The 14,029-nt window shown below is 43.4% G+C and overlaps 1 protein-coding gene across 1 annotated transcript in view; it reads left to right on the top strand.

The window, feature by feature from the left end:
• Positions 1-14,029, top strand: part of cracr2aa (calcium release activated channel regulator 2Aa) — a 165,203-nt gene that overhangs the window by 119,800 nt on the left and 31,374 nt on the right. Inside the window, exon 16 of the mRNA XM_063057546.1 lies at positions 7,324-7,425. Within this exon, the coding sequence (XP_062913616.1) occupies positions 7,324-7,425 (102 nt within the window). The remainder of the gene's footprint in view (positions 1-7,323; positions 7,426-14,029) is intronic.

The raw sequence follows: 14,029 nt of genomic DNA on the forward strand, positions 1-14,029 counted from the left end.
ATTCTGTGGATGCTTTCAAGAAAGAGTTAGATAGAGCTCTTAATGATAGCAGAGTCAAGGGATATGGGGATAAGGCAGGAACGGGGTACTGATTGTGGATGATCAGCCATGATCATAGTGAATGGCGGTGCTGGCTCGAAGGGCCAAATGGCCTACTCCTGCATCTATTGTCTATTGTCTAATTCTGTCATCCAAGTTATTGACATATAGTATGTAAGGAAGTTGTGCCAATACTGACTCCTGCGGAAAACCATTAGTCATCGGCAGCCAACTAGAATAGACCATAAGTCACAAGTGCAGAATTAGGCCATTTGACCCATCAACTCTCCTCAACCATTCAATCACGGCTGATCCTTTTTTGCCCTCCTCAATCTCATTTCCTGGCCTTCTCCCTGTAACCTTTGATGCCGTGTCCAGTCAAGAACCTATCAATCTCTGCCTTAAATACTTTCAATAACCTGGCCACAGCAGATGCCTGAGGTAACAAATGCACCACCCTCTGGCTAAAGAAATTTCTCTACATCGCTGTTTTAAATGAATGCCCCTTTAACCTGAGGCTGTGTCCTCTTGTCCTAGACTCCCCAGCATGGGGAACATTCTTTCCACATCTACTCTGTCTAGGACTTTCAACATTCGAAAAGTTTCAATGAGATCCCCCCTCATCCTTCCAAATTCCAGCAAGTACAGACCCAGAGCCATCAAATGTTTCTCATATGATAACCTTTTCATTCCTGGAATCATCCTTGTGAACCTCCTCTGGAATCTCTCCAATGCCAGTACATCCTTTCTAAGGCGAGGGGCTTAAAACTGTTCACAATACTCAAGGTGAGGCCTCACCAGTGCTTTATATAGCCATAGCATCACATCTTTGCTCTTGTACTCAAGACCTCTTGTGATGAAAGCTAACATCGCATTTGTCTTCCTCAAAACTGACTCAACCTGCAAGCTAACCTTTAGGGTGTTCTGCACAAGTCCCTTTGCATCTCATATTTTTTGGATTATTCTCTTCGTTTAGAAAATAGTGTGCACATTTATTTCTACTACCAACGTGCATGACCATGTATTTTCCAACATTGTATTTCATTTAACCATATAACAATTACAGCACGGAAACAGGCCATCTCGGCCCTTCTAGTCCATGCCGAACTCTTATTCTCACCTAGTCCCACTGACCTGCACTCAGCCCATAACCCTCCATTCCTTTCCTGTCCATATATCTATCCAATTTAACTTTAAACGACAACATCGAACCTGCCTCAACCACTTCTGCTGAAAGCTCGTTCCACACAGCTACCACTCTCTGAGTAAAGAAGTTCCCCCTCATGTTACCCCTAAACTTTTGCCTTTAATTCTCAACTCATGTCCTCTTGTTTGAATCTCCCCCGCTCTCAATGGAAAAACCCTATCCACATCAACTCTATCTATCCCTCTCATAATTTTAAATACCTCTATCAAGTCTCCCCTCAACCTTCTACGTTCCAAAGAATAAAGACCCAACTTGTTCAACCTTTCTCTGTAACTTAGGTGATGAAACCCAGGTAACATTCTAGTAAATCCTCTCTGTACTCTCTCTATTTTGTTGACATCTTTCCTATAATTCAGTGACCAAAACTGTACACAATACTTCAAATTTGGCCTCACCAATGCCTTGTACAATTTCAACATTACATCCCAACTCCTATACTGAATTCTCTGATTTATAAAGGCCAGCATACCAAAAGCTTTCTTCACCACCCAATCCACATGAGATTCCACCTTCAGGGAACTATGCACCATTATTCCTAAATCCCTCTGTTCTACTGCACTCTTCAATGCCCTACCATTTACCATGTATGTCCTATTTTGATTAGTCCTACCAAAATGTAGCACCTCACATTTATCAGCATTAAACTCCATCTGCCATCTTTCAGCCCACTCTTCTAACTGACTTAAATCTCTCTACAAGCTTTGAAAACCTACTTCGTTATCCACAACTCCACCTATCTTAGTATTATTTACATACTTACTCATCCAATTTACCACCCCATCATCCAGATCATTAATGTATATGACAAATAACATTGGACGCAGTACAGATCCCTGAGGCACACCACTAGTCACCGGCCTCCAAACTGACAAACAGTTATCCAGCACCACTCTCTGGCGCCTCCCATCCAGCCACTGTTGAATCCATTTTACTACTTCAATATTAATACCTAACGATTGAATCTTCCGAACCAACCTTCCGTGTGGGACCTTGTCAAAGGCCTTACTGAAGTCCATATAGACAACATCCACCGCTTTACCCTCGTCAGCTTTCCTACTAACCTCTTCAAAAAATTCGATAAGATTTGTCAAACATGATCTTCCACGCACAAATCCATGTTGACTGTTCCTAATCAGACCCTGTCTATCCAGATAATTATATATACCATCTCTAAGAATACTTTCCATCAATTTACCCACCACTGACGTCAAACTCACAGGCCGAAGATTGCTAGGTTTACTCTTAGAACCCTTTTTCAACAATGGAACAACGTGAGCAATACGCCAATCCTCCGGCACCATCCCCGTTTCTAATGACATTTGAAATATTTCTGTCAGAGCCCCTGCTATTTCCACACTAACTTCCCTCAAGGTCCTAGGGAATATCCTGCCAGGATCTGGAGACTTATCCACTTTTATATTTCTTAAAAGCTCCAGTACTTCCTATTCTTTAGTCATCATAGTTTCCATAACTTCCCTACCTGTTTCCCTTATCTTACACAATTCAATATCCTTCTCCTTCATGAATACCGAAGAAAAGAAATTGTTCAAAATCTCCCCCATCTCTTTTGGCTCCACACATAGCTGTCCACTCTGATTCTTTAAGGGGACAATTTTATTCCTCACTATCCTTTTGCTATTAATATAACTATAGAAACCCTCTAGATTTATTTTCACCTTACTTGCCAAAGCAACCTCATATCTTCTTTTAGCTTTTCTGATTTCTTTCTTAAGATGCTTTTTACATTCTTTATATTCCTCGAGCACCTTATTTACTCCATGCTGCCTATATTTATTGTAGATATCTCTCTTTTTCCGAACCGTTTCCAATGTCCCTTGAAAATCATGGCTCTCTCAAACTTTTAACCTTTCCTTTCAACCTAACAGGAACATAAAGATTCTGTACTCTCAAAATTTCACCTTTAAATGGCCTCCATTTTTCAATTACATTCTTCCCATAAAACAAATTGCCCCAATTCATTCCTTCTAAATCCTTCCGCATCTCTTCAAAGTTAGCATTCCTCCAATCAAAAATCTCAACCCTGGGTCCAGACCTATCCTTCTCCATAACTATATTGAAACTAATAGCATTGTGATCACTGGACCCGAAGTGCTCCCCAGCGCAAACCTCCATCACCTGACCTATCTCATTCCCTAACAGGAGATCCAACACTGCCCCTTCTCTAGTTGGTACCTCTATGTATTGCTGCAAAAAACTATCCTGCAACATTTTACAAACTCGAAACCATCCAGCCCTTTTACATTATGGGCTTCCCAGTCTATGTGTGGAAAATTAAAATCTCCCACAATCACAACCTTATGCTTACTACAAATATCTGCTATCTCCTTACAAATTTGCTCCTCCAATTCTCACTCGCCATTAGGTGGTCTATAATACACCCCCATAAGTGTTATTACACCTTCCCATTCCTCAATTCCACCCAAATAGCCTCCCTAGACGAGCCCTCTAATCTATCCTGCCAGAGCACCGCTGTAATATTTTCTCTGATGAGCAATGCAACACCTCCCCCTCTTGTTCCTCAGATTCTGTCACACCTGAAGCAATTAAATCCAGGAATATTTAGTTGCCAATCACACCCCTCTTGTAACCATGTTTCACTAATAGCTACCACATCATACTTCCAGGTATCAATCCATGCTTTAAGCTCCTCCACCTTTCTTATAATGCTTCTAGCATTAAAATAAATGCATTTAAGAAATTTTCTACCTCTTACTCTCTGTTTATCACTAACGGTGCAAACAACTTTACTCTTTTCTTTTTCTTCCTTCTTCCCTACATCTGTTCCTACACTCTGGTTCCCCTCCCCCCTTGTATCTTGTTTAAATCCACCGGAGCCTCTCCAGCAAACTACCTGGAAGAATATTTGTCCCCCTCCAGTTCAGATGTCAACCATCCCGCCGGAACAAGTCCCACCTTCCCTGGAAAACTGGCCAAGTATCTATAAATCTGAAGCCCTCCCTCCTGCACCATGCCTTCAGCCACGTGTTGATCTGTGCTATCTTACTATTTCTAAACCTGCCTGCATGTGGCACTGGTAGCAATCCTGAGATTGCTATCCTGGAGGTCCTGTCCTTTAACTTGGCGCCTAACTCCCTAAACTCACCTTTCAGGACCTCCTCACTCTTCCTACCCACGTCATTGGTCCCTACATGGACCACAACATCCGGCTGCTCACCCTCCCTCTTGAAAATACCGCAAACTCGATCCGAGATATCGCGGACCTTGGTACCAGCAATGTAACAGACCATCTGGGATTCTCGATCTCTTCCACAGAACCTCTTATCTGTCCCCCTAACTATCGAATCCCCTATCACTACTGCTCTCCTCTTTTCCCTCCTTCCCTTCTGAGCTGAGGGTCCCATCTCGGTGCCAGAGACGCAACCACTGCAACTTGTCCCTGGTAGGTCATCCCCATCAACAGTATTTAAAACGAAGTACTTATTATTGGTGGGAATGGCCACAGGGGTGCTCTGCTCATTCTGTCTATTCCCCTTCCCTCTCCTGACAGTCACCCAGCTACCTGTCTCCTGACTCTTAGTGGTGACTATCTCCCTGTAACTCCTGTTTATTTCTGCCTCTACCTCCCGAATGATCCGAAGTTCATCCAGCTCCAGCTCCAGTTCCCTAACTCGGTTTGTCAGGAGCTGCAGCTGGATGCACCTTTCGCAGGTGTAGTCATCAGGGACGATTGTGCTCGCCCTGACTTCCCACATCCTGCAAACGGAGCACTCAGCTGCCCTAACTGCTGCCTTCATTACCTACTCTTAAGGTAATTAGATTTATTAAAGGAACTTACCCGGCCTTACCTCACTTGGAGTGAAGCTCTTCCTCAGCCTCTGCTCGCCGAAGCCTCAGGAGCCAAAGCCTTCCTACTCTGTCTCCCTCTACTCTGTCACCCGCTACAACGTTGCCCGCTCCATTAATCTGCTCTCTTTTAACTACTCCCGCTGCCTCATGGTCCGACTTACACGTGCTTGCACAGTCGTGTCCCGTTTAATTTGCCACCCTCTTCCCCATTCTCCTAATCTGTCTAAGATCTTCTGTATCCTACCTTTTTCCTCAACACTACCCACCCCTCCACCAATCTTCATATCATCTGCAAACGTGGTAATCACCTATTCCATCATCTAAATCATTTATATACAGCGTAAAAAGAAGTTGTCCCAATACTGACCCCAGTGGAACACCACTCGTCACTGGCAGCCAACCAGAAAAAGATCCTTTTATTCCTGCTCACTGCTCCTACCAATCAGCCGATGGTCTAAACATGCCAGCAGCTTTCCTGTAATACTATGGGCTCTTAACTTGGTAAGCAGCCTCGTGTGGCACCTTGTCAAAGGCCTTCTGAAAGTCAAAATATGTAACATCAACTGCATCCCCTTTATCTATCCTACTTGTAATCTCCTTTAAGAATTCCAACAGGTTTGTCAGACAGGATTTTCCCTTAAGGAAACCATGCTGACTTTGTACTATCTTGCCTTGTGTCACCAAGTACTCCATCACCACATCCTTAACAATTGACTCCAACATCTTTCCAACCACTGAGGTCAGACTGGCCTATAATTTCCTTTCTGCTGCCTTCCTCCTTTCTCAAAGAGTGGAGTGACATTTGCAGTTTTCCAGTCCTCTGGCACTATGCCAGAGTCCAATGATTTTTGAAAGATCATTTCTAATGCCACCACAATCTCTACCGCTACCTCTTCAGAACTGTAGTGTGCAGTTCATCTGGTCCGGGTGTCTTATGTGCCCTTAGGTCCTTCAGTTTTTTGAGCACCTTCTCCCTTGTTATAATGACCGCACTCACTTCTCTTCCCTCACTCACTGCAACATCTGGCACACTTCTAAATAAATACTCATTTATTTCATCAGACCTCTCCTTGTCCCCCATTATTATTTCTTCAGCCTCATTTTCTAGTGGCGCTATATCCACCTTCATCTCTCTTTTATTTTTTACATATTCGAAAAAATATTTGCTATCCACTTTGATATAGTTTGCTAGCTTGCTTTCATATTTCATTTTTTCCCCTCCTAATGATTCTTTCAGTTGCTCTCTGTAGGGTTTTAAAGCTTCCCAGCCCCCTATCTGCCTGCTAATTTTTGCTTTGTTGTATGCCCTCTCTTTTGTTTTTACATTAGCTTTGACATCCCTTGTCAGCCACGGTTGTAGTCTTTTGCCATTTGAGTATATCTTCATTTTTGGAAAACATGTGTCCTGCACCTTCCTCATTTTACCCAGAAACACACACCATTGCTGCTCTGCTGACATCCCTGCCAGCAGCTCCTTCCAATTTACTTTGGCCAACTTCTCTCTCATATCACTGTAACTTCCCTTACTCCACTGAAATACTGCTACATCAGACTTTACTTTCTCACTATCAAATTTCAAGTTGAACTCAGTAATACTGTGATCAATGGCTCTTAAGGATTCTTTTACCTTAAGCTCCCCAGTCGCCTGCAGTCCATTACATAACACCCATAAATAGGCCCTCTTTATTCCCACTCTTTGCCTCCTGCCAGTCAGTCAATCCCATATTTATGCTAATATATTTCCTGTAACACCACATTAAGCAGACTCGTGTGCGGCACCTTGTCAAAGGCTTTCTGAAAATCCAAGAATCTAACATCCACTTACTCTCCTGTGTCTATTTTGCCTGTTATTTCTTCAAAGAATTCCAATAGATTTGTCTGGCGAGATTTCCCTTTAAGGAAACCGTACTGCCATTGGCTTATTTTATTATGTGCCTCCAGGTACCCCGAAACCTCATCCTTAAATAAGGACTCCAAAGTCATCGAAACTTCTGACATCTGGCTAGTGGCCTATCATTTTGTTTCTTTTGCTTCTGTCCCATCTTATGGAGTGGAGTGACATTTGCCAACCTCTAGTCTTCTGCTACTTCTGTAAAATGCTGGGAAGCGCAGTAGCCTGGGCAGTCTCTGTGTGGAAGTAGTGAAGGTTTTGGTCGTGAGATAATGCCTGGTGTACTGAATACAGTTTAACCCCTGGTCTGGGTTCTATACGTGTGCTATGTATCAAATGTCAATTTTTTTTTTTACAGGAAGAAGCAGGTCCTGAAGTTTTAATCCTTCTCCTGGCCAATAAAACTGATCTGGAAAGTGAACGCCAGGTTTCTACAGAACAAGGGAAGCAGGTGGCAATGGTTTGTATTTCAAATAAAACATTTAAAGATAGAGTCATAGAGAAGTACAGCACATTAACAAGCCCTTTGGCCCATTTAGTCCACGCTGAAACTATTTGAACTGCCTACACTCATTGATCTGCACCAGGACCAAAGCCCCCTATATCCCTACTGTCCACGTACTTATCCATACTTCTCTTAAACGTTGAATTCGAGCTCGCCTGGATCGCTTGTGCTGGCAGCTCATTGCACATTCTCACTAAACTGAGTGAACACGTTTCCCCTCAAGTTCTCCTTAAACTTCTCACCTTTCACCCATAACCTATGACCTCTGGCTGTAGGTTACGGGTGAGACCTCAGTGGAAAAAGGCTGCTTGCATACCCCTCAGAATTTCTTATTTGTTGTTATTCAGTTGTTATGCTGAGTCCAACTCTTTGTGATCTCATGGACCAAAGTGTCCATAGGGTTTTCATGGAAAGATACGGAAGTAGATCGTCAGGCCTTTCTTCTGCGCTAATTGGGACCCGGCTGGGTTTGAACTCAGGACCATCTGCCTTGAAGTCCTGTGTTGATGCCACTACACCACCAGCCACCCCCATAATTTTGTACATCTCTATCAAATCTCCTCTCGATCTTCTATGTTCTAAAGAATACAATCCTAACCTATAACAAGAGAAAATCTGCACATGCTAGAGATCCGAGCAACACACACAAAATGGTGGAGGAACTCAGCAGGCCAGGCAACATCTATGGAAAAAAAGTACAGTCAACATTTCGGGCCGAAACCCTTCGGCAGGATGGAAGTTTGTGGCTTGAGTTCTAACCTATTCAATGTTTCCTTGTAACTCAGGTCCTCCAGACCCAGCAACATCCTTTACATTTTCTCTGCACTCTTTCAACCTTATTTACATCTTTCTTGTAGGTGGGTGATCACTGTTAGGTCTTACCATTCTCTGTGTAAAACCTACCCTGTTGGTCCTACCGAAGTGCAAAATCTCACGCTTCTCTACATTATATTCCATCTGCCATTTTTCAGCCCAATTTTCTAGCCAATGCAGGTCGCTCTGCTAGCCATGATAGCCTTCCTCACTCTCCACTACACCCCCAATTACATTATCACCCAGTCCATTGATATGGATGACAAACAACAAAGGACCCAGCATCGATCCCTGCGGCACTCCACCAGTCACAGGCTTTCAGTAAGAGAGGCAACTATCTCTCTGGCATCAGAGAGGATGGTAGTTTGCCTTCCTGGTGCCAGAGTCCAGGATATTTCTGATCGCGTCCAAGATATCCTGAAGTGGGAGAGTGAGGAGCTAGAGGTCGTGGTACATATAGGTACCAATGACATAGGTAGGAAAAGGGAAGAGGTCCTGAAAGGAGAATATAGGGAGTTAGGAAGGGAGTTGAGAAGAAGGACCGCAAAGGTAGTAATCTCGGGATTACTGCCTGTGCCACGTGACAGTGAGCGTAGGAATGGAATGAGGTGGAGGATAAATGCGTGGCTGAGGGATTGGAGCAGGGGGCAGGGATTCAGGTTTCTGGATCATTGGGACCTCTTTTGGTGCAGGTGTGACCTGTACAAAAAGGACAGGTTGCACTTGAATCTTGGTGGGGAGATTTGCGAAGGCTACTGAGGAGACTTTAAACTAGAATGGTTAAGGGGTGGGAATGAAATTGAAGAGACTAGGAGAGAGGAGGTTAGTTCACAAATAGAGAAAGCTAGTCGACTGTGTGAGGGAGGATAGGCAGGGGACAGAGAATGGGAGCACTCAGACCGAAGATGTAGGGGAGAAGGAAGAAAAAGATAGAGTTGTTTGCTCTATTAGGAATAAGCAGAGAGTAAGAGGTGGAGAGTTTCTTAAATGCATTTAATTTAATTCTAGGAGCATTGTAGGAAAGGTGGATGAGCTTAGAACATGGAATGATACCTGGAAGTATGATGTTGCAGCTATTAGTGAAACATGGTTGCAAGAGGGATGTGATTAGCAACTAAATATTCCTGGATTTCATTGCTTCAGGTGTAATAGAACTGGAAAGGCAAGAGGGGGAGGAGTTGCATTGCTTGTCAGAGAAAATATAACAGCGGTGCTTTAGCAGGATAGATTAGAGGACTCGTCTAGGGAGGCTATTTGGGTGGAATGAGGAATGGGAAAGGTGTAGTAACGCTTATAGGGGTGTATTATAGACCACCTAATGGGGAGCGAGAATTGGAGGAGTAAATGTGTAAGGAGATAGCAGATGTTTGTAGTAAGCATAAGGTTGTGATTGTGGGAGATTTTAATTTTCCACACATAGACTGGGAAGCCCATACTGTAAAAGGGCTGGATGGTTTGGAGTTTGTAAAATGTGGGCAGGATAGTTTTTTGCAGCAATACATAGAGGTACCTACTAGAGAAGCGGCAGTGTTGGATCTAATGTTAGGGAATGAGATAGAGGAGGTTTGTGTTGGGGAGCACTTCGGGTCCAGTGATCACAATGCCATTAGTTTCAATATAATTATGGAGAAGGATTGGACTGGACCCAGGGTTGAGATTTTTGATTGGAGAAAGGCCAACTTTGAGGAGATGTGAAAGGATTTAGAAGAAGTGGATTGGGACAATTTATTTTATGGGAAGTATGTAATAGAGAAATGGAGTTTATTTAGCTGAAATTTTGAGGGTACAGGATCTTTATGTTCCTATTAGTTTGAAAGGAAAGGTTAAAAGTTTGAGAGAGCCATGGTTTTCAAGGAATATTGGAAACTTGGTTCGGAAAAAGAGAGGGATCTACAATAAATACAGGCAGCTTGGAGTAAATGAGGTGCTCGACTAATATAAAGAATGTAAAAAGAATCTTAAGAAGTGTGTCTGACAGAGTGATCAGCAGCACTGGGGCTCCACAGGGGACTGTCTTGTCTCCCTTTCTCTTCACCATTTACACCTCGGACTTCAACTACTGCACAGAGTCTTGCCATCTTCAGAAGTTTTCGGATGACTGTGCCATAGTTGGATGCATCAGCAAGGGAGATGAGGCTGAGCACAGGGCTACAGTAGGTAACTTTGTCACATGGTGTGAGCAGAATTATCTGCAGCTTAATGTGAAAAAGACTAAGGAGCTAGTGGTAGACCTGAGGAGAGCTAAGGTACCGGTGATACCTGTTTCCATTCAGGGGGTCAGTGTGGACATGGTGGAGGATTACAAATACCTGGGGATACGAATTGACAATAACCTGGACTGGTCTAAGAACACTGAGGCTGTCTACAAGAAGGGTCAGAGCCGTCTCTATTTCCTGAGGAGATTGAAGTCGTTTAACATCTGCCGGACGATGCTGAGGATGTTCTACGAGTCTGTGGTGGCCAGTGCTATCATGTTTGCTGTTGTGTGCTGGGACAGCAGGCTGAGGGTAGCAGACACCAACAGAATCAACAAACTCATTTGTAAGGCCAGTGATGTTGTAGGGATGGAACTGGACTCTCTGACGGTGGTGTCTGAAAAGAGGATGCTGTCTAAGTTGCATGCCATCTTGGTCAATGTCTCCCATCCGCTTAATAATGTACTGGTTGGGCACAGGAGTACATTCAGCCAGAGACTCATTCCTCTGAGATGCAGCACAGAGTGTCATAGGAAGTCATTCCTGCCTGTGGCCATCAAACTTTACAACTCCTCCCTTGGAGGGTCAGACACCCTGAGCCGATAGGCTGGTCCTGGACTGATTTCATAATTTACTGGCATAATTTACATATTACTATTTAACTATTTATGGTTCTATTACTATTTATTATTTATGGTGCAACTGTAATGAAAACCATTTTCCCCCGGGATCAATAAAGTATGACTATGACTAAGAAAGAAATTAGAAAAGCTAAAAGAAGATATGAGGCTGCTTTGGCAAGTAAGGTGAAAATAAATCCAAAGGGTTTCTGCAGTTATATTAATAGCAAAAGGATAGTGAGGGATAAAATTGGTCCCTTAGAGAATCAGAGTGGACAGCTATGTGTGGAGCCAAAAGAGATGGGGGAGATTTTGAACAATTTCTTTTCTTCGGTATTCATTAAGGAGAAGGATATTGAATTGTGTAAGGTAAGGGAAGCAAGAAGGGTAGTTATGGAAAGTATGATGATTAAAAAAGAGGAAGTACTGGCACTTTTAAGGAATATAAAAGTGGATAAATCTCCAGGTCCGGACAAGATATTCCCCAGGACCTTGAGGGAAGTTAGTGAGAAAATAGCAGGGGCTCTGACAGAAATATTTCAAATGTCATTAGAAACGGGGATGGTGCCGGAGGATTGGCGTATTGCTCACGTTGTTCCATTGTTGAAAAAGGGTTCTAAGAGTAAACCTAGCAATCTTCGGCCTGTGAGTTTGACGTCAGTGGTGGGTAAATTGATGGAAAGTATTCTTAGAGATGGTATATATAATTATCTGGATAGACAGGGTCTGATTAAGAACAGTCAACATGGATTTGTGCGTGGAAGGTCATGTTTGACAAATCTTATTGAAATTTTTGAAGAGGTTACTAGGAAAGTTGACAAGGGTAAAGGAGTGGATATTGTCTATATGGACTTCAGTAAGGCCTTTGATAAGGTTCCACATGGAAGGTTGGTTCGGAAGGTTCAATCGTTAGGTATTAATATTGAAGTAGTAAAATGGATTCAACAGTGGCTGGATGGGAGACGCCAGAGAGTGGTGGTGGATAACTATATGTCAGATTGGAGGATGGTGTGTAGCGGTGTGCCTCAGGGATCGGTACTGGGTCCAATGTTAATTGTCATATACATTAATGGATAATGGGGTGGTAAATTGGATGAGTAAGTATGCAGATGATACTAAGATAGGTGGAGCTGTGGATGATGAAGCAGGTTTTCAAAGCTTGCAGAGGTATTTAGGCCAGTTAGAAGAGTGGGCTGAAAGATGGCAGATGGAGTTTAATGCTGATAAATGCGACGTGCTACATTTTGGTAGGACTAATCAAAATAGGACATACATGGTAAATGGTAGGTCATTGAAGAATGCAGTAGAACAGATGGATCTAGGAATAATGGTGAATAGTTCCCTGAAGGTGGAATCTCATGTGGATTGGGTAGTGAAGAAAGCTTTTGGTTTGCTGGCCTTTATTAATCAGAGCATTGAGTATAGGAGTTGGGATGTAACGTTGAAATTGTATAAGGCATTGGTAAGGCCAAATTTGGAGTATTGTGCACAGTTCTGGTCACCGAATTATAAGAAAGATGTCAATAAAATTGAGAAGGTACAGAGGAGATTTACTAGAATGTTGCCTGGGTTTCGTTTCCTGAGTTACAGAGAAAGGTTGAACGAGTTGGGTCTTTATTCTTTGGAACGTAGAAGGTTGAGGGGGGACTTTAATGAGGTACTTAAAATTATGAGGGGAAGATAGAGTTGACATGGATAGGGTTTTTCCATTGAGAGTGGGGGAGATTCAGACAAGAGGACATGAGTTGAGAGTTAAAGGTCAAAAGTTTAGGGGTAACATGAGGGGGAACTTCTTTACTCAGAGAGTGGTAGCTGTGTGGAACGAGCTTCCAGCAGAAGTGGTTGAGGCAGGTTTGACGTTGTCGTTTAAAGTTAAATTGGACAGCTATATGGACAGGAAAGTAACGGAGGGTTATGGGCTGAGTGCAGGTTAGTGGGACTAGGTGAGAGTAAGAGTTCGGCACGGACTGGAAGGGCTGAGATGGCCTGTTTCCATGCTGTAATTGTTATATGGCTATATTCTTATCTACTACCACTCTCTTGTTTCTCCCACAAAGCCCATGTCTAATCCACTTGACTACCTCATCTTGAATGCCAAACGACTGAACCTTCTTAACCAACATTCCATGCAGGACCTTGTCAAATGCCTTACTGAAGTCCATGAGTCCATGTAGACAGTATTCACTGCCTTACTTTCATCAACTTTCCTAGTAACTTCCTTGAAAAACTCTATAAGACCATAAGATATAGGAGCAGAATTAGGCCATTTGGCCCATTGAGTCTGCTCCACCATTCCATCGTGGCTGATACAATTTTCTTTTCAGCCCCAATCTCCTGCCTTCTCCTTGTATCCCTTCATGCCCCGACCAATCAAGAATAAGATTGGTTAGACATGACCTGCCATGCACGAAACCATAAAACCATAACAACAGGAATTCTGCAGATGCTGGAAATTCAAGCAACACACATCAAAGTTGCTGGTGAACACAGCAGGCCAGGCAGCATCTCTAGGAAGAGGTGCAGTCGACATTTCAGGCCGAGACCCTTCGTCAGGACTAACTGCAGGAAGAGTGAGTAATGGATTTGAAAGTTGGAGGGGGAGGGGAGATCCAAAATGATAGGAGGAGGGGGAGGGATGGAGCCAAGAGCTGGACAGGTGATAGGCAAAAGGGATACGAGAGGATCATGGGACAGGAGGTCCGGGAAGAAAGACAAGGTGGGTGGGGGACCCAGAGGATGGGCAAGGGGTATATTCAGAGGGACAGAGGGAGAAAAAGGAGAGTGAGAGAAAGAATGTGTATATAAAAATAAGTAACAGATGGGGTACGGGGGGAGGTGGGGCATTAGCGGAAGTTAGAGAAGTCGATGTTCATGCCATCAGGTTGGAGGCTCTGGGTGCCCCCCCCCCCCCCACCGCCTTGTCTTTCTTCC

The sequence above is a fragment of the Mobula hypostoma genome, chromosome 9 (genome assembly GCF_963921235.1).
Source record: "Mobula hypostoma chromosome 9, sMobHyp1.1, whole genome shotgun sequence".
Taxonomy (NCBI): Eukaryota; Metazoa; Chordata; class Chondrichthyes; order Myliobatiformes; family Myliobatidae; genus Mobula; species Mobula hypostoma.